General features: G+C 40.2%; 1 protein-coding gene across 1 annotated transcript in view; it reads left to right on the forward strand.

Annotated features, from left to right (window-relative positions):
- Window positions 1–21348, forward strand: part of DCT (dopachrome tautomerase) — a 43024-nt gene extending 21676 nt beyond the window's left edge. Inside the window, exons 7-8 of the mRNA XM_004457733.5 lie at window positions 15688–15889; window positions 21014–21348. Of these exons, the coding sequence (XP_004457790.2) occupies window positions 15688–15889; window positions 21014–21186 (375 nt within the window). The 3' untranslated portion in view covers window positions 21187–21348. The remainder of the gene's footprint in view (window positions 1–15687; window positions 15890–21013) is intronic.
- Window positions 21349–21962: the final 614 nt, after the last annotated feature.

Raw genomic sequence — 21962 nt, forward strand, 5'->3', positions numbered from 1 at the left:
TAATGATTTATAACTATATAAATGTTGGCCAAAAATGTTTTTAAAATGCCCATTATTTCATTTCAATTTTTCTGATTTTTTACTTTCATTATCTTAATGTTTTATGTTGTTGCAATTATAATGCACCTATTATATAAAATATCCATTTTCACTTGTTATTTAATTTTTAGGTCGCTACATATTTTCCTAAATTAAAAAAAATTAAACGTATAATTCATGTAACAGGCTCAAATGTCTAATGTACAAAATGGTCATGTGAAGTCTTTGTATCACCCCATCTCCCAGCTACCCATTATTATTTTTCCCTTATTTTCCCCAATATATTTTATAAATATACAAGCAAGTATGTTTGTATATTTCTTCCCACTTTTATCCAAATTGCAGCATCCCATAGACACTTCCTTTTTTACTGCTGTATGGTATTCCTTCCTATTACTTTATCCCCATATTTTTAACCAGTCCACTATTGATGAACATTTTGGTGATTTCTAATCTTTGCCCCACAAACAATGCTGCAATAAATAACTTGAACATGTAGCATAAGAAGAAAGGATAGAATCACTGGGTTTAAGGGCAAATAAATACATTTGCAATTTTGATAGATATTGCCAAATTGCCCTCGATAAGGCTGAACCAAATTATTCCCTCACCAGCTATGTATCAGATTGACAATCCCACTACTGTTATTAATGACAGTTTATCATTCATCACACTTTTTCATTTTTGCCTATCTGATAGGTGGAAATGATATTTCAGTGTATTTTAATTTGCATTGCTTTCTTATGAGAAAGGTTCAACACTTTTTCACTCACAGCATCTATTTGCATTTCCTTTTCTGTTTTCTGTTTGTTCACGCAGGATATTGACTTCTGGAAGAAGAAAGAAAAAGCACTAACGGTTCAACAGAATATAATTACTAAAAATGACCTGTTCTCTATGTAAATCAATAACAAAATAATTTTGTTTTTTAAAAACCTAACAATCTGCATTGAGACTGGAACTTAGATTCATTAGATTTTTATTAGAACCATGTTATATTATTGAGCATCTATTACATGCCGGTCCTAGCTTATATATTACACAAACATCTTTTAACTTCACAAAACTCTGTATGGTAAACTATTATCCTTATTTTAAGAATGGAGATAATAAAATTCAGAGACCCTAAGAAACATGCCCAAGATCACACCAGTCAGTAAGTGGCCAAGCAGGGATCTTAAGAAAAGTTTTCTCCTCAAAAATTTCCCCATGTCAAGTTTTCTAGCTGCAGATATTTTGTCCCCCTGCCTTTTTTTTTTTTCAGTTTAGACCATCTTAATTTGATCCCATCACAAATGCTTTCATTATAATTGAGGAAATTTAGTCTTGTTAGCTCATGTCAGTAGGAATTAACACTAACTGTTGAAGGACAGGTCTGAAAAATTTGACGTGGCTTTAGAAAAGATAGGGCCATTGGTTTTATCATGAGTATTTATTCATGTCTTTTAAAATTCCACATTTATTTATTTGAAATATAACTTTTAAAGAACTGATATACGCAGTCACTAGTTCCTAAGTAGCATAACATCTTCGTGATTTTAATAAGAGTTGAGAAATGAGAAAGGGTGGCTGACTGCCTGCTTGGGCTGGGCCCCCCAGGCAGGCAGGATTTCTATATGTTCATCTGGGGGCACTGTATGGTGTTTTAACTTGGTAAGAGCTAAATGGACCTGAAGGGGTTCTTTCCAACTCTCGACTTTATAAGGATAAACATTAACTCATTGAGAAGAATGAAACCTATACTAATTGGTAAACTATATACACTTCATTATTGATGGCATTAGGTGTAATGGCGAAGCAATTTATATACAACTCTAACATGGTATTAGGATTGATTTGAGTGCTCTTCTTTTAGAACTTTAGCAACTTCTTAGCCAGGAATGGCCTGGGAGTATCTCAGTTCTTATCTAGAATCTCTTCTAAGACGCTGGTTTGCTTTCTTCAACCTGTATTGTCTGTTTATGATGCATTGAGCTGGAGGTCACTTCTTTCAAAGCTTCCAGACCTTCTGACTACATCTGCTAACTTAATCCTTAAAATACAAGCTTTCTTTGTCAGGGGTTTAGCAACTGTGTTTCTAATGCTCTTGATATTTCCTTTTTTATATAGCCAATTTTATTAGGCACATCTATGCTGAAGTGGTACTTTCTGGAAGTAACTCCTCCAAGATGCCTGAGAAATAATACCTTCTGTTCTGTTCTGCTCTGTGCGCAACGAGGGGGTGGATAGGAAAGGATAGGGAGAGAGAGTTATAGCAAAATTGAAACACGAGCCATCCGGGCTGACGTTGAGCTGGCATAGCCTGTCTTCCTCCGCCAGTGGCCTCCGTGAGGCCAGGACCGCTTTCCTCCATCCTGCAGACTTGCCTGGATGACTCTTACCTACAACCTTATGGTCTCTTCCGGCACCCTGTAACATCGAGTGTCTTCTCTGTCTTCTTTCTCACTTCACCGGACTCCCTTTGCCTCTCCCCAAATCGGGCTGCCAGGATCCAGCCCCGCAGAGGCGACAGTCAGAGCCACGAGTGAGGGCGCCCCGCCGGCGTGGCCGTTCCAGGCAGGCAGCCTGAGCAGCGCCCCCAGTGGACAGGACGTTTCGGCAACGCAGCCTGAGCTACTTGTGTGGATAGAATCAGCACTTGCCGGCTCCATAACCTGACATTTTTATTTTCTTTTTCCTTTGTATTTCCTTGTCTATTCCTTTCCTCAGACTCCGTCCAAGGAGATGCTCTCTGATCTCGTGCTGCAGTTAGAGTCCTTTCCCTTCTCTCCATGCCCCATTCTTCCTTTCCCAAGGAGAGGGGAGCAAAGTTTTTTAGGGACAGGCTGTGGCCATTAATGTCAGGCTAGTGAGGGGCTGGGGGCTGGTGTTTCCTTGGTTCTAAGCTTTTCAGGGGACCATTGCACCTCCAGAGATGTTTGGGGTTTTACCTCTGCCAGCCTGGAAGAGGGTCTTGTAAAGCTGCAGAGGATGGGTTGGTCCTTGCAGTTCCACCGTCTGCTTCCATCCTGGGACCCCTGCCAGTAGTGGGTGGGCAGCCTGAGCTGCCCTGGGCTTGCCTGCCAGCCTGGAGCCCTCTTCCTGCTCTCAGACCACCTAAGCTGCCTCCAGACACTATTTATTTCTTTCCTTCCTTTTAAATTTTATTGTAATCCCAAATGTCTGAATGTTTTGCTGTGTCTAGGGGTTTGAACCCTTCTTCTCCATTCTGCTTCCTTTTTTCCCCCTTCCCTCTCCATGGAGTGATTATGCTGACAATAATGGTTGACTTGTTTTTTCTTCACTGGTTTATCTGCAGGCATTTTCCTGGGCTCTGTGTGTATGTGTGTGTATGATTCAACACTGTGTTAAACGGGGGATATTCCACTGAATAAAAGTGTGGTTTTCCAGGGGAAAAAAAGATGCATGCTCTCCTTCATTTTATTAGGTTTCTTTGTGACTGCAGGCACACTAGTTATTGCTTGATTGCTTTCTTCCTTAAGGGGTGCGTTTAAAAAAATTCACCAGAAAGCTCATATAATCACATTTTCTTCAATATTGTCACTAAGTTGGAGTTAAATGATTTTCCTTCCTGTACCTACCCTTATTTTGTTGGAACAAAATAGGATAAATTTGCGTACCAAATTTCGGAAACTCATTTCTGAAGTCCTCAATTTTTAACACCAAAATTTAGCTTTCTATTTCTACAGCAGAGATAAGGGCAACGAGAATATCTTTTACTCTACTTTTGCTTTCATTTCTTACCCTCAAATTACTTTTGGCCTTAACTGATATATTACCTGAGGTCATTTTCAATTTGTGTCTAACAAAGACACAATTAGTTTCTAGAGAATAATTCAAGGTATCTTATTCAGGGACAATGCCTATAATTCTAATGAAATTACCTGTTCTATGGGTTGCACTGCTTCCCTTTCTATCCTGTGGATTGATTATTGCTTGCAGCGTTTTGTTTATTCCATTTTTTGCATCTTCTTGGCACATTCCAGCCTTTTATTTTTAGTTTATTACTATTTTCTATAATTGGGTACTCTCTGTATACTTCCCACTAGAGTATTTAATGTATAATACATTATAAGTCATCTGAGACCTATAGCTCTCATTTTTTCCCCCTGTTCTTTTCTCTCTCCAGATTATGAATTGCTTTGGAGTCTTGTCCATTCTTATTTACATTTTGCATTGGGTGAATTCTGGTGCTTTTCAAGTTATTTGCCTCTTGCAACAATGAATCTGGATTTTTTCTCTCTTAGGGTGGTAGTATAGAAGGTAGAGGGTAGTAGAGTATGTTGATTAAGATCTCCCACTCTAAACCAGACTACCTGGTTCAAATTCTTACTCTACCACTTACCAGCTATGTAATAGCAAGACTGATATGGCATCTTCATAGTCATCAATAACCTAGGCACCTTCTGTCTTTCTGTACTGGAGACTGGCTTCCTTCTTAAGTTTGCCAGTTAGATATAAGATGGCAGCTGTGTCTCCAGTCATCACATCCATGCTCCAGGAAGCAGAAAGGAGAAAAGAGACACTTTTCAGCTGAAATGACCCCCTTTAAAGAGTTTTCCTAGAAGTTTTTCCTAATGACTTCTATTTAAATTTCATGGAATATGGTATCTATCCGGGAAGGTGGAGTATACCTAAATGCTTGGCATACTGCTTTACTTAAAATACGAAGGAATTTACCAAGGAAGATGGAAAAATGGATGCCACCCTGAGGCTTTCCTCCTCTTGGGCACCATGCTGGAGGCAAGACTTCTCTATGAGGCTGGCAGGCCCCCCAGGCTACATGGGGAGCACAGATTTCCTCCTCCCTGAGAGCCTCCAACCGTGGAGTTCCCAGGGCTCAGGCATGAGCACCTTTCTCAGGGACTTAAACCAACAACTGACACCTCCTTCCCCAGAGCTGACACTCTCCTCCGAGATAACTTTTTCTGAGCTCTACTTTTGGGAAATATTGATCACTTCCATTATTGTGTGTTTGCCCAAAGCTGTGGTTTATGCAACAGACTCTATGCCTTTCCTCCTTCAGGGTTTCACTTTTGTTATTCATAGCCAAGATCTTAGAATTCAGAAAGTCTCTTCTCTCTCCCCCAAAGCCCAGGACTTATTATTTAATGTTTTGATTTTCAAGATGATTGTCACTGCCATGAACTTAAAAAAATCCACCCGTGGGGGAAAAATCTCTTCAGTAAATTACTTGATTTCTTTTTCTTTTTTATTTTATTTTATTTTATTTTTAATTATTTATTTATTTTTTTAAATTACATTATGAAAAATATGAGGTCCCATTCAACCCCACCGCCCCCGCCCCCCACTCCCCCCACAGCAACACTCTCTCCCATCATCATGACAATTCCATTGCACCTGGTAAGTTCATCTCTGAGCATCACTGCACCCCATAGTCAATGGTCCACATCATAGCCCAGACTCTCTCACGTTCCATCCAGTGGGCCCTGGGGGGATCTATAATGTCCCGTAATTGTCCGTGAAGCACTATCCAGGACAACTACACGTCCCGAAAACGCCTCCACATCTCATCTCTTCCTCCCGTTCCCCACACCCAGCAGCCACCATGACTACCGTTCCCACACCCATTCCACATTTTCTCTGTGGACATTGGATTGGTTGTGTCCATTGCACATCTATGTCAAGTGAGGGCTTAGATTCCATATGGGTACTGGATGCACTCCTCCCGCTTCCAGTTGTAGACACTCTAGGCTCCATGTTGTGGTGGTTGACCTTCTTCAACTCCATGTTAGCTGAGTGGAGTAAGTCCAATAAATCAAAGTGTAGGAGCTGAAGTCTGTTGAGGCTCTGGGCCTGGGTGTCATATTATCAGTCCAGAGATTCAAATCCCCTACATATATCTTAAACCCAGCACTGACTACAATTCCAATAAAGTAGCATGCAAGTCTTGTGAAAAGAGATCCCCTCTGAGTCCAATTCCGTCACGCAGAAACACCAGGTCCAAAGAAGGGCTATCTGTCATGGCAGTGAACCCCTTCTGCCATGACCATAGAACCCGTGGGTCTCTTTATCCCTCAAAAGAACCAATACCTGGGGTTGTATCTACCTTATCTGTCTCTTAGACTCTGTTCAGTTGTACATAGGGGTATTCCTGACAACCTCCAGACTCTTTTTTAGAGACTCAAAGCCTTATAATCTCATTTCTCCTTTCCATTTCCCCCTTACATTAGGTCAAACAGCTTCCCGAAGTCATGTTATTATATGTAGACAGGTATATTCTGCTGTTCCGCATTGAATCTTTAATTCAAGGTCATTTTATAGTTGCTTCTTCAGCTGGTATGTGGTAGTGATCCCTCGGTGCCAGGGATGCTCATCCCCGGGTGTCATGTCCCATGCTGGGGGGAATGCATCGCATCTACACACTGAGTTTGGCTGTGAGAGTGGCCACATTTGAGTAACATGCAGGCTGTCAGGAGGAAACCCCCAGGCACAATGCTACTCTAGGCCTTGTTCTTATTGCAGGTGTATAGGCTCAAAAGTGTAACCATTAGTATCACGAGCCCACTGTTGGGCCCTCCTTCCTTCCTGGTTCTTGCCGTTGCACCTGGAGGATTGCCGCTGCTCTCCCAGGGCCCACAACAGTGACCCCCCGGCCAGGAGCCCAGTACCCCCCCAGCTGTTGTTTTTGTTTCCACTATGAGTATATATAGACATTACCATATACCCTGGGCATATGCCCTGTATAACTCCCTGTCAACCATATATATCCTGTCAATAACATCCCATATCAGTATTCCTCCGCTGCCATTGTTGAACCACTCTGTGATCCAAAACTTCCCGTAAAGTGAATCCCAACATAATGTCAGCTTCAGAAGAGTCTTAGATCACTGAAATTCATATATACAATATACAGTATTTCCCCAGATCCACCATAAAACCTTTTCCCTTGCACAGCAATAATCTTTTAACTTATTCATATCATATTTCCTGAAACTGATGTACAGATTCCAACACTATAGTTTTCAAGCAAGGTGACATTTGTGCTTACTATGTGGTCCATATTTTAGGCTGTACAGTTTTCTAAATTTTTTAGTTATCCTATGTTTTGTCTTATGGTTTTCATTATTAGTCTGTCGTCCCCTATATGTTTTTGGTGTAATATTAGCTGTTTTATATTCATCCTCGTGTACTCTCACATAACTCCTCTTTTGCCCCCTTATTTACCTTTGTTCCATCCATTCCACATCCATTTTCCCCTCCCCTTAGGGCCCACAACGCCTGCCAATCTAATACCCTGGGAGCCGTCCTTTCTCACGAGAGATACAGTTCTCTCTATTCGACGGCATTAGTCTTCCCCAGGATATGGGTCCACCCCACCCAATGGTAGAACCCACCTTGGCAAAATGAGCCTTCAGCTATTCCCTCCGGAGTCCGTCACGCATCAGACCATACCCCCTGAGCGTCCTAACCAGGTAACCCTCCTACTTATACTTTGATACGTTTTACTCAACATTTAGTTCTCAACGAACTTCTGACACTCTCCCATATTCGTATGTTGCCCCTCCCTCCCACCTATTTCTTGGACAATATTACCCCTCTTCCCATCCCCAGCCCCCCTCAAACCCAGAAAACCCCACCCGAAGGTAACCCCTTGCCCCCATTTTGTCCCTTCTTTGTGCTCATACTTACCGCCAGCTCATCACAGATTCTACTCCTGCAGACATTAACTCACATCCTTCCTCCACCCCCCGATTTCCTGTAAGCCACTTTTCCAGACTCTAGCTCTCTGAGGCAGTTAACTTATTTCATATCATTGAGGTCATATAGTATTTGTCCTTCAATGCCTGGGTTGCTTCACTCAACATAAGATTCTCAAGGTTCATCCATGTTATCACGTGCGATTGTAGTGTATTGGTTCTTACAGCTGAGTAGTATTCCATTGTGTGTATATACCACATTTTATTGATCCACTCCTCTGTTGATGGACATTTGGATTGATTCCAACTTTTGGCGATAGTGAACAATGCTGTTAAGAACATTGGTGTACATATATCGGTTTGTGTCCTTGTTTTCAGATCTGATGGGATAATACCCAGCAGTGGTATTGCTGGGTCATATGGCAAATCTATGGATAATTTTTTGAGAAACCGCCAAACTGTCCTCCAGAATGGTTGGATCCTTCTGCATTCCCACCAGCAATGGATGAGTGTTCCCCTTTCTTCACATCCTCTCCAGCATTTGTATTCTACTGTTTTTTTCATGGCTGCCAATCTTATGGGAGTAAGATGGTATCTCATTGTAGTTTTGATTTGCATTTCCCTGATAGCTAGAGATTTGGAGCATTTTTTCATGTGCTTTTTAGCCATTTGTATTTCTTCTTTGGAGAAGTGTCTGTTTAAGTCTTTTTCCCATTTTTTAAATGGGTTGTTTATCTTTTTGTTTTCAAGATATATGAGTTCTTTATATATGCAAGTTATAAGTCTCTTATCAGATATATGGTTGCCAAGTATTTTCTCCCATTGTGTGGGTTCCCTTTTTACTTTCTTGACAAACTCCTTTGAGGTGCAGAAGGCTTTAATTCTGAGGTAGTCCCATTTATCTATTTGTTCTTTTGCTGCTCGTGCTTTTGGTGTGATATTCATGAAGCCATTTCCTATTACAAGGTCCTGTAGATGTTTCCCTACACTGCTTTCTAAGGTCTTTATGGTCTTGGCTCTTATATTTAGGTCTTTGATCCATCTTGAGTTGATCTTTGTATAAGGTGTGAGATGGTAATCCTCTTTCATTCTTCTACATATGGCTATCCAGTTCTCCAGGCACCATTTGTTGAATAGGCCATTCTCTCCCAGTTGAGAGGGTTTGGTGGCTTTATCGAATATTATATGGCTATATACATGAGGTTCTATATCTGAACTTTCAATTCGATTCTATTGGTCTGTGTGTCTCTCCTTATGCCAGTACCATTCTGTTTTCACTACTGTAGCTTTGTAGTATGTTTTGAAGTCAGGAAGTGTGATTCCTCCTATTTCGTTTTTCTTTTTCAATATGTCTTTGGCTATTCGGGGCCTCTTTCTATTCCAAATAAATTTCATAGTTAGTTTTTCTAGTTCCTTAAAGAAGGCTGTGTTGATTTTTATTGGGATTGCATTGAATGTGTAGATCAGTTTTGGTAGGATAGACATCTTAATAATATTCAGTCTTCCTATCCATGAACAGGGAATATTCTTCCATTTATTTAGGTCTTCTTTGATTTCCTTGAACAATCTTGTATAGTTCTCGATGTATAAGTTTTTTACCTCTTTAGTTAAATTTATTCCTAAGTATTTGATTTTTTTATTTACTATTGTGAATGTTATTTGTTTCTTGATTTCCTCCTGATCTTGCTCATTATTGGTGTACAGAAATGCTACTGATTTTTGCGCATTGATCTTATAACCTGCGACTTTGCTAAACTCATTTATGAGTTCTAGGAGCTTTGTTGTAGATCTCTCAGGGTTTTCTAAATATAGGATCATGTCATCTGAAAATAATGAAATTTTGACTTCTTCCCTTCCAATTTGAATGCCTTTTATATCTGGTTCTTGTCTCAGTGCTTGAGCAAGTACTTCCAAGACAATGTTAAATAGGAGCGGAGACAATGGGCATCCTTGTCTTGTTCCTGAGTTTAGAGGGAAGGATTTCAGGATTTCGCCATTGTAAACAATGTTGGCTTTCGGTTTTTCATATATACGCTTTATCATGTTCAAAAAGTTTCCTTGTTTTCCGATCTTTTGGAGTGTTTTTATCAGGAAGGGGTGCTGTATTTTGTCAAATGCCTTTTCTGCATCTATAGATATAATCATGTGGTTTTTTTCTCTCAATCTGTTTATATGGTGTATTACATTGATTGATTTTCTTATGTTGAACCATCCTTGCATACCTGGAATAAATCCCACTTGGTCATGGTGTATAATTTGTTTAATGTGTTGTTAAATACGATTACCAAGTATTTTGTTAAGTATTTTTGCGTCTAGGTTCATTAGAGAAATTGGTCTGTAATTTTCCTTTCTTGTGGTGTCTTTGTTTGGCTTTGTACTAGGGTAATGTTGGCATCATAGAAGGAATTAGGCAGTGTTCCTTCTGTTTCGATTTTTTGGAATAGTTTCAACAGGATTGGTGTTAGTTCTTTCCAGAATGTTTTGTAGAATTCACCTGTGAAGCCGTCTGGCCCTGGGCTCTTCTTAGTTGGGAGATTTTTAATGACTGATTCTATCTCTTTGCTTGTGATTGGTTTGTTAAGATCATCAATTTCTTCTTTTGTCAGTATGGGCTGCTTATGAGTTTCTAGGAATTTGTCCATTTCCTCTAAATTGTCATTTTTGTTGGAATATAGTTTTTCAAAGTATCCTCTTATGATAGTCTTTATTTCTGTGGGGTCAGTGGTGATATCACCTTTCTCATTTCTTATTTTGTGTATTTGCATCTTTTCTCTTTTTTTCTTTGTTAGTCTCGCTAAAGGTTTGTCAATTTTGTTGATCTTCTCAAAAAACCAGCTCTTGGTCTTGTTTATTTTTTCAAGTGCTTTCTTATTTTCTATTTCATTTAGTTCTGCTCTTATCTTTGTTATTTCCTTCCTTCTTCTTCCTGTTGGGTTACTTTGTTGTTGTTTTTCTAATTCCATCAAAAGTGCAGTTAGTTCTCCAATTTTTGCTCTTTCTTCTTTTTTGATATATGAATTTATGGCTATAAATTTCCCTCTCAGTACCGCTTTTGCTGCATCCCATAAATTTTGGTATGTTGTGTTATCATTATCATTTGTTTCAAGGTAGTCATTGATTTCTTTCGAGATTTCCTCTTTGACCCACTGTTTTTCTAAGAGTGTGCTGTTTAATTTCCAAATTGTCATGTGAAGTCTGGGTCTCTGTCCCTTGCAAATTTCCAGCTTCACTCCACTGTGGTCAGAGATATTGTTTTGTATGATTTCGATCTTTCTGAATTCATTAAGCCTTTCTTTGTGGCCTAGCATATGGTCAATCTTGGAGAATGTTCCATGTGCGCTTGAGAAAAATGTATATCCTGCTGTGTTTGGGTGTAATGATCTATATATGTCTATTAGATCCAGCTCTTCTAATATACTGTTCAAATGTTTTGTTTCTTTGGTGATTCTCTTTTGAGATGTTCTGTCCAGAGTTGATAGTGGTGTATTAAAATCCCCCACTATAATTGTAGATGCATCTATTCTTTCACTTAGTTTTTCCAGCATTTGCCTCACATATTTAGAGGCGCCCTTGTTAGGAGCATAAATATTTATGATTGTTCGATCTTCTTGACAGATTGTCCCTTTCACTAAAATATAGTATCCTTCTTTGTCTCTCACAATTGTTTCGCATTTAAAGTCTATTTTGTCTGATATTAATATAGCTACTCCTGCCTTTTTTTGGTTGTTGTTTGCTTGTATGATTGTTTTCCAGCCATTCACTTTCAACCTCCATGAGTCTCTGGGTCTAAGATGTGTCTCTTGTAGGCAGCATATAGATGGGTCGTATTTCCTTATCCAGTGTCCCAGTCTGAATCTTTTGATAGGTGAGTTTAGTCCATTGACATTCAGTGTTATTATGTTTAGAGAGTTATTTATGGTAGCCATATTTTGGTTGGATTTGTGTTTGTTATATTTTGTTTGTATTATTTTATTTTCCCCTTCTATTTTTGTCTTTCTTGTTGCTTTTACACTCTCCTCCATCTCTGACTGTCCTGTTTTTTCCTTTCTTCCTGCAGAACTCCCTTAAGAATTTCTTGAAGGGGAGGTTTCTTGTTGATATACTCTTTCAGTTTCTATTTATCTGTGAATATTTTGAACTCTCCATCATTTTTGAATGCTAGTTTAGCTGGATAGAGTATTCTTGGTTGGAAATTTTTTTCCTTTAGTACCTTGACTATATCATACCACTGCCTTCTTGCCTCCATCGTTTCAGATGAGAAATCAGCACTTAATCTTATGGAGTTTCCCTTGTATGTGATGGTTTTCTTTTCTCTTGCTGCTTTTAGAATTTTTTCTTTGTCTTGAGCTTTGGATAATTTGACAAGTATATGTCTTGGGGTGGGCCTGTTGGGGTTTATGACCAGTGGAGTGCGCTGTGCTTCTTGGATATGTACATCTGTCTCTTTCAGTAGATTTGGGAAGTTTTCATTCATTATTTCCTGCAACACTCCTGACCCCTTTCCCTTCTCTTCTCCTTCTGGAATGCCTATAATACGTATGTTTGAGCGTTTTGCGTTATCATTCAGGTCCCTAAGTCCTATCTGGATTTTTTCTACCTTTTTATTGACCACTTCTACTGTCTGTTTGATTTCCAATGCACTGTCTTCCACATCACTAATTCTCTGCTCTGCCTCTTCTAGTCTGCTGATATTTGCTGCAAGTGTATTTTTGATTTCTTGAATTGTGGTGTTCATTTCCATCATATCTGTTATTTTTTTGCGCATGTCTGCAATTTCCCCTCCAAGTGTTGTCTTCATGCTGTTAACCTCTTTCATTACTTCATCAAATTTGTCGGTGATAAATGATCTGAGATCTTTCATTGCTTGTGCGAAGTCCTGCCCCCCTTCCTGATTGGATTCAGCCATGTTTTCCTGATTACTGGTTTGGTTTGTAGATTTTTGTTGCTGTCTTGTCAACATTTTTTCTTGACGGGTTTAATCAGTTCCTTAGCTTCTTTGTCTAGTCTTGGAGATTAATTAGCTGTTGTTTTTGCGTAAGTGTTATATCTTCTCTTTGTCACTTTGTTCTTCTTATTCCAATTTCTTATTGGTAGTTAAGCTCACTTTAAAGGAAAGTATTAGTGCTGGGGAAAGGCAATTGTGTAAGGGAGGAAAAAGTGTGAAGTAGTATTGGTGATATATGTTAACAAAGCAACAATATGAGTTCTGGGAGGATGGAGGTTAGATCATGTAAATTGTGTAGAGTTATAGTAGTAGGAAAGTACCTATAATGAGGTAGACGACTGAATATGGGAGGAATGTGGTACGTACTAAGAGGCTATTGTTTTCGTGAGAGAGGGAAAGAGAAAAGAAAGGTAATAGTTTCAGGGACGAATATCAGATGGAAAACTAAACAAAGGTATTAGAAATTAAGAGTTAGACAGTTTGTGGATCAAAGAAAGGGAGATGGAATATAGGAGAGATAGCAGATGGTGGAGGATATCAAGTTGTAGGGGAAAGGGGATATTGTAGATAGGTTAAATCTATTCACAGAGAAATGAGGCAGTGGAGGGTGAGGAAACCCAGCAAATGTGAGGTATTTCCTGTAGGACCTATTGTACTGTTAAGATAAAATAGTATAAGAAGAATAATGGGGACAGGAAAGAGAGGATTAAAAACAACAACAACAACAACAAAAATAAAATTAAATTAAATTAAAAAAAAACAAAAAACAAAGAACAGAAACCCCGCCGCCAGGCTCGGCTGGGCTCGGCTGGGCTCGGGTCCCCCGCCCGTCGCGGCTCGGCTCTCCCGCCCGGCGCGGCGCAGCTGGGCTTGGCCAAGCTCGTCTGGGCTCGGCTCCCTCGCCCGCCACGGCTCGGCTGGGCTCGGCTGGGCCCGGCTGGGCTTGGCTTCCGTACCCGCCACCCGCCGCGGCGCAGCGCGACTCGGCTCTCCCGTTCGCCGCCCTCCGCGGCGCGGCTGGGCTCGACTGAGCTCGGCTGGGCTCCGCCCCCTCACCCTCCGCGGCTCAGCTGTGCTCGGCTGGGCTCGGCTCCCTCGCCCGCCGCCCGCCGCGGCACAGCGCGGCTCGGCTCTCCCACCCGCCACCCACCGCGGCGTGGCTCGGATCCCCCGCCCGCTGCCCACCGCGGCCCAGCTAGGCTACCCTGGCCGCCGCCCACCGGGGCTCCGCGCAGTGCTAGCTGCCTCGGCTCTGCCTACCCAAGGAGGGAATCCTCCACACGTAGCTGGGATCTCTGTGTATATTTCACAGACGGATCCTCTCTGTTACCTTCCCTCCAAATCGATGTCCAAACACCTTGGGACCAGGAAAAATCCCGAAACAGCCCGGTCCCAAAGAGTCTCCGACGCCTCCCAGCCGATTCCCTCCAGGAGCTAGTAACCGGGAAGTTCCCTCAGCCGCCATCTTGCCTCCTCTCCCTTGATTTCTTTTTCTACCTCAAATCTAGCCACATGAGACAGTGCAGGTTGCAAGTCACTGTTGGGGCTAATAAGTACAAGTAAGGGGGTGGGGAAGGAAACTCAGGTAAGAGTTGAAAATATTACCTACTAAAATAAACACTGGTAATACAAGTCAGAAGGGCAATACAAAAAAGTACAAAAAGCAAAGAATTCAGACTGGGAAATGTGGTGAAAGATGTCTCAGGACAGGGAGCATTTGACTTGGTCCTTGAAAGATTTTGATGCTAGAAAACACAAGGAATGGTATTGCAGGATGAGGACAAAGGGGACTCTTTATGTTGAATTATACAAAACCAGCCTGAACCAATCTACTGTCTTCTTTTAAGAAATGGATATTTTTTGGGGAAGCAGTATTGAATGGCAAAGGACGTTTGGGGAAGCAATTGAATGAGGGTAAACTATGCAAATAAAACGACTTTGCATAATATGCTGTCATCTGATAACAAATATGTATTAAGCGTTGACTCTGTCCCAGTAGCATGCTAAGCACGAGACTTCAAAGGTGAAAAGACCTTATGTGTGACCTTAAGAAGTTAGGGTTCTGTTGGGGGAAGTAGATCTGTAAATAATAAGTTATAGTATAATTTGATAAGTGTTGCAATTGGGGTTCATGTGGGGTATAGTATGAATGTATGAATGAGTTCATTTAACAAGTATTTATTGAAATAAGCCCACTTTCTGCCCTCCTGTTCTGTCCCCCCCCCCCCCCCCCAGTGACAGGCTCTGGGGTGACAGGTGCTAGGGATACAAGGGAAGATCAGATGCTGTTCAGCTCCTTGCACATGTCTAGGGATTGAAAGAAGAATTCTTAACTTCTAGGTGTAAGGCCATGCAGAGCTCTCACGTTTATATCCTGTTGCAAAATTAGGGCTATAAATATGGAAATTTTACTGTTGATACTTTAAAACTTGTAATAATTGCTGTTATTTGAAAAGGTCTTTAACAGCTTTCCAGAAAAAATAAAAATGTAAAAATGGGCACTATGTGTATTACAACATTTAGACTTTCTTGTGCTGGCATAACTCTAAGAATTCAGAGTGAAATAGTTATAAAATGAGTAGATAGAAAAACCTACATTGGAGATTTTTTTTTTAACTGTCTTTTTTTTCAAACTGTCCTTTTTGTATTATAATACTGGTAAACACAACCGCCACTTTCCCTTCTGTTAATACCGAACAAAGAGTCTGAATAGTGACTAAAATAAACATCTCATCATACTTGCCTTTTCTCTGAAGTTAAAATAACATGTTTTTGTTGAAGTTCTAAAATGTGTCCAGAGTAGTATTAAATCTACAATATGAACCTTCCTTTGTGCACTTGACAAGGGATTCATAATTCTTGCTATTCATATATCCTTGGAAACTTAACTAAAATGCCAGGAGGTATGTAATTAAGGTTAGATCGGATATAGTGAAGCTCTTCATGTCAAGAAGAATCCCATTCCACTTTATGGAAGGAAAGCTTGGGATTCTGACTGGAGCAGATCAGTCAATATTAACGTGCTGCTCATCTGTCTTGCAGGTCCTTCATTCTTTCACTGATGCCATTTTTGACGAGTGGATGAAAAGATTTAAGCCTCGCATAGATGCCTGGCCTCAGGAGCTGGCACCCATTGGTCACAATCGGATGTTTAACATGGTTCCTTTCTTTCCTCCAGTGACTAATGAGGAACTCTTTTTAACTGCAGAGCAACTTGGCTACAGCTATGCCATTGACCTGCCAGGTAATGAACATCACCTCTTAATGGGCTGATTCATTCGTCCTCTACCGGAACGTGTTTGCTTTCTTCTTTCTTTTTTTATAGTGTAAACCAAGACCTTTAATATGTAACTAGATCAAGGGCTAGTTTTATTTGTTGGCCATTTTCTAGAACATGTGTGTGACAGTTAAGTTTCTGTGTCAAGTTGGCCGGGTTATGATGTCTGGTTGTTTGGTCAAGCAAGCAGTGGCCTGATAGTTACCATGAGGATACTGTGTGGTTTAAGTCGTCAGTTGATTGCGTCTGTGCCCAATTATATCTACAATTACCAAAGGAGATTGCCTTCTGCATGATAGAAATCTCATCCAATCAATAGAAGGCCTTAAAGGGAGAACTGATGAATCTAGAAAGAATTTTTCTTTCTCCTTCAGCCAGTCAGCTTCTCCTGGGGAATTCATTGAAACCCTCATTGACATTCCCAACTTGTGGCCTGCCCTACTGAATCTGGACTTGTCAGTCCCTGCAGTTGCAAGAGCCAATTCTTATAAGAAATCTTATAATATTTAAATATATATATCCCCTATCAGTTCTGTTTCCCTGGAGTACCCTGACTAATATATATATATCTGAAAGAGCCTTTAAACTACTAATTAAATATCAGAAAGAGACTGGGTAGGTGACTTATGTTTCAGAGAACTGAAAGTGATTAAAAGACCTTACTCTACAGGAGTATCTCCTCCCATACCTGATTTGATAATTCTGTCTGAATTAATTGGCTTAATCAAAGAACTTTACTTCTCAGAGGAGAAAGAATTCAAACTAGTGTTTGAAGTGACTAACCAATAAAGTCAAAATGAGATAGCCACATGTGGAACTAGCAGGATTTAGAGATCATTACTTGAAGGCAAGTCTAGGATTAGGGTAAGGCAAGTGCAGCACTTGCCTCTCAAGCACAAAATTTAAGGGAGATGCCAAAAAGACTCCATAACCAAGATGTCATAATATAATGAAATATTTTTAAAAATCAGTTAAAAGTGAATCCTTGATGAATAAACTATCAAAATGTTGCTATTTGTTTTACACCTTTGCATTATTATGCAACTGGATCAGTTGCTTCCAATTAGCCTGCATGTTGCCCACTGGATGGGTTTATGGGGGTTTGTTGGGAATTGAATTATGTCCTCCACAAAAGGCATGTTTAGGTCCCACCTCTGGTCTTGTGGGTGTGAACCATTTGCAAATAGGACCTTTGGAGTTGTTATTAGTGAAGGAATGCCCAAACTGACGGTGGGCCTTATTCAAATATGGCTGAAGTCTTTATAAGCAAAAGAAATTGGACCCACAAAGAGAAGCCACAGGGAGCAGCCAGAAAATGGAAGTCAACAGAACCTGGAAGAGAAAGGAGATTTGCCATGCACATTGCCATGTGATGGAAAAGTCCAGGAACCCTAGAGATGAATAGCCAACCAGAAGATACTGACCCCTGGAGGAAGCAGGGGATAATGAATTCTTATTGTTAAGCCAAACCATTGTGTGATATTTGTTTTAGCAGCCAGAGAATTAAAACAGAGTTGATATTGGCCTGAGAACAGATTGGGCTACACAGAGCTTATTTATTGTAGAACTTTGTTAACTTTTCCCACCTGGTTCAAAATATGGAAGGATGCTCAGGTAAAGCTGTGCAGAGATTGTCTACAGCGACAGACCACGGGGTACAGAAAGTCTCCCAGAGGGCTGTGTCTTACTGAGTCTTTGTGGCTCATTTATCATCCAAAAGAGTCAGAACTCATTCAGTTCCAGGCTCAAGCACTCAGGCACATGACCCAGCCAGGTAATATCATTGTCAGCTAAACAGGAGAGGGGGCCATAAAGCGAGATGGATATTTTTGGCTGACTCATTAGCAATAACTGAAGATAGAGTCAGCTGAGAAGTTCAAAAGTTGTCTTCAGCAGTCATGACATCATTAGAATCCATGTGTAATAAATATGAATATGTATTTAAGTTCATGTATATTTGCTAAAAGTTCAGTCTTTTTGCTTCATAGCTTCAAGTGTCTTTTTTCCCTTTGCCCAAGCTCCAGTATGCCTCCACACAGCATTTAAAGAATCTCGGAGCTGGTTGAGAAAGGAAAAGTAAAACAATAAAAACATTGTTTATTTTTAATATCCATAAACTGAACAACACACAGCCTATCTGCTGGTGGCTTCCCCCATTTGTGTCTACTTCATCTGCCTTGAATCTCAGCTGACCAAGTAATTAACAGTATTTCTGAACTTATATCTGTCTCTCTCTGTTCCAAAGTCATTCAGGCCCTAGGATCTGTCCCTGACTTTTCCTCCTAGTTCTGATTCTGCTATGGTTCGTTCTCCTTAAAGTTTCTTTTCTGTGGGCAGCTGAGAACACATCATTTTTTTTTTTAATGTGATCATGTTTTTATTTATTTTTTTATTTATTTGGCAGTACCAGGGATTGAACCCAGGACTTCGTATATGGGAAGCAGGTCTCAACCACTGAGTGATCTCTGTTCCCCCATGAGAGTTTGTTTGTTTTTAGGAGGTACTGGCGATTGAACCTGGAACCTTGTATTTGGGAAGCAGGCACTCCACCACTTGAGCACATCTGCTCTCCAAAAACATACCTTTTAAACTTCTTTATTTCTCTTTGCTGTCTGGACTTAATGAGTTTGGAAGGTGATTCTGAGCATGCATCCCTATCCTCTGATCTCAATTAACAAGGATATAGGGAGGGCCCAAACATGCCTGAAATGTGTTAAATGGAAGATACACATTAACCTTCATTTATTAATTTTACAAGGACATTTGCAAACCTGTCTGGGGAGATACAACTGAAAATGAAGGCTGGAGAAGGGAGTGAGGGATTAGGGAAAGGCTTCTTGAAGGAGGTGAACCTTGAACTAGATTCAAAGGGATGGGTAAATTTCAGTTAGGTGAGAGGGAAAGAAGGGTGGAGAACAGAACGAAGTCACGCTTGGTCTATATGGAAGACCGGGTGACAAAAGCCTACTTGTAGTGGAAGGCTTGTGTAGAGGATGTGAATTAAGGTTGGATCTGCAAGAAGGACCTGATTTACAGAGGGCCTTAAAATCTAGGTGAAGGAGTTTGGACAACAACAAAAGGCAGTCATTTTTGGTCCCTGAGCAAGGAAATGGCACAATAAACATCTGTGTTTTAAGAAGATGAAACTGGCAGCAGATGCTTTGGGATTGCATAGTAGGTAGAGATAAAATTAAAATTCTCTTAGAGGTATATATCCAAAAGAATTGAAAGCAAGGACACTAACAGATATTTGCACACCAATGTTCATAGCAGCATTATTCACAATTGCCAAAAAGATGGAAGCAACCCACATGTCCATCACTGATGAATGGATAAACAAGATGTCATATATATTTTTCAGCCATAAAAAGGAATGAAGCCTGATACATGCAGCAACATGGATGAACTCTGAAAATATTATGTTGAGTGAAATAAGCCAGACACAAAAGGACAAAGATTGTATGATCTCACTGATTTGAAATAATTAAATGAGCAAACTCCTAGAGTGGAAATCTAAAATATAGGTTACCAGGGGATGGGATGGGGATAGAGGATGGGAAGTTAAGGTTTAAAATACACAGGCCTCCTATTTGGAATGAATGATGGTAGTGTTTTAGTAATGGTTGGTGGTGATGGTAGCACAGCACTGTGAATGCAAATAACAGCACTGAAATGTATATCTGAATATGATTGAAAGGCGAAATGTTAGGTTGTATATATGGTAACAGAATAAAAATTTTTTTTAAATCCATGGAACTACGCATCGCAGTGAACCCTAAGTTGAAATATGGAAATAGTTAATAGTACAATGATAAAATATGCTATCATTAATTTTTTTTTTTTTTAAAGATTTATTTTTATTTATTTTTAATTCCCCTCCCCTCCCCCGGTTGTCTGTTTTCTGTGTCTTTTTGCTGCGTCTTGTTTCTTTGTCCGCTTCTGTTGTCGTCAGCGGCACGGGAAGTGTGGGCGGCGCCATTCCTCGGCAGGCTGCTCCCTCCTGCGCACTGGGCGGCTCTCCTTATGGGTGCACTCCTTGCGCGTGGGGCTCCCCTACGCTGGGGACACCCCTGTGTGGCACGGCACTCCTTGCGCGCATCAGCACTGCGCATGGGCCAGCTCCACGCGGGTCAAGGAGGCCCGGGGCTTGAACCGCGGGCCTCCCATGTGGTAGACGGACGCCCTAACCACTGGGCCACCAGTGTATCCTGTTAATAATAGAGTGGTATATGGGAATCCTGTATTTTATGCCTGGTTGCTCTGTAAACCCACAACTTCTCTAGTAAAGAAAAACAGTCCTCTTGAAGGAATCCCATCAGACTGAGTAAGGACCCTATTGGTATTGAAGGAAAAGGACCAGAAGGAGAATACTACTTTTAGAGGAATGCAGGTTATAAAACAACATCCCAATTCAGAAAAACTGAATTTAAGAACATCTGGCCAAAGAAAAGAAATGATAAGTAGACATAAATATACGAAAAATATGAAATCCACTAATTTTGTGGAAGAGTGCTTAAAAACTATATTTGAGCAGAGGATTAGATTTATCATGCAAAAGTTTCAGATTTTATTCATAACTATTTAAAAGGGAATAAATTTCATTTTCTCCTGCTGTTGAATGACTCCTGTTTTAAGAGCCAATCTGAGATATCTTAAGCATTTATCACCCTATAAAAAAGGTAGCAACCAGAGCAGATTTTCTCCGCCTCGAGGTTGTATATTTTGCAGTTCCCCAGATACCATTTTAGCATGCACTTTTACAAATGAGTTTCCAACTCGCAAAAGTAGTTATATACTTCCTTGGAGGGTTTATTCTGCATAAGTATTTATTGTAAGAAAAATTTTTAAATGCAATATAAGCTATATTTAAATAATGGAGTGCCATTTCCAACTTCTTTCAGAAAAACAATTGTGGATATGATAAATAGTTGGTGAGGAAGGAGCAGATAAATTTTATTCTGCAAGAGTAGTTTTGCTTTATCAACAAAAAAATACATGTGAAAAGAAAATTGGTTTATTCTTTCCTTATGTCACAGTGTTCAACTGATGAAAATTATGACGGTAGATTCTTTTCTTCTGTTTCAATTTTAGTCGAAGAAACTCCAGGTTGGACCACAAGCCTCGCAGTGGTTATGGGAGTGCTGGTGGTTTTGGCTGGTCTTCTTGCACTGCTGGTTTTTCTTCACTACAGAAGACTTCGGAAAGGATATACACCCCTACTGGAAACATATTTAAGTGACAAGAGATACACAGAAGAAGACTAGAGTGTTCATGACTTACCTTAGAGAAGAGGCTGTCCAAGCTGTAGTTCTGACCCTGATAATGAACCAATTAATCCTCACCTTTCTCCTGTTAGTTTAAGATCTTTGGCAAAGATTCTTCCATTGTGGTGGTGATCCCCAATCCAGAAGATGTTTGGCTGTAGATTCCCGTGTGTTTAACAAACTCAAGTTATTTCTATCATCAAATAAAGATAGAGTGACAATTTGTGGTATCTCATAATAATTCCTCATATTGATTAAACTTCCCAGGTTCCTGAGAGCACGAAGAAATTGATTGGGTGAATTCACTTAAATTTGCAAGTCAGTGAAATTTGAGACCTGGACAAGAGAGTGGCTCAATCTCTCCTGGCTTATATCTTCATTTGTAATGGAGGGAGGGGTAGGAGCTGAATCTCCAGGATCTCTTTTAGCTGTCCACATCTATGCTTCTAGGTGCCCTCCCCTGATTATCTTCCTGAGCCCTACTTTAAAATGGCCTTGAAGATGCAAATAAGCCTTATAAGAGGATGGAGATCGAATGAATGAATGAGCAGTTCAGTCCTTTTGTAAATTAGACTTTATAGGACTTGTTAAAGGTCTGCAGTTTTTAACTTATGGCAGGACTGAATTAGCTGGGTAAATATTGATCCTATATTGGTAAATAAATAGATGAGGGACTAAAATTATAAAGCTTTCTAGTTAACTAATATACTGTTTTAACCTATTAACAAGTACAGAATCACTCATTCCAGGAAAGGGGGACTGAAGAAGACTGGTAA

The sequence above is a fragment of the Dasypus novemcinctus genome, chromosome 15 (genome assembly GCF_030445035.2).
Source record: "Dasypus novemcinctus isolate mDasNov1 chromosome 15, mDasNov1.1.hap2, whole genome shotgun sequence".
NCBI lineage: Eukaryota > Metazoa > Chordata > Mammalia > Cingulata > Dasypodidae > Dasypus > Dasypus novemcinctus.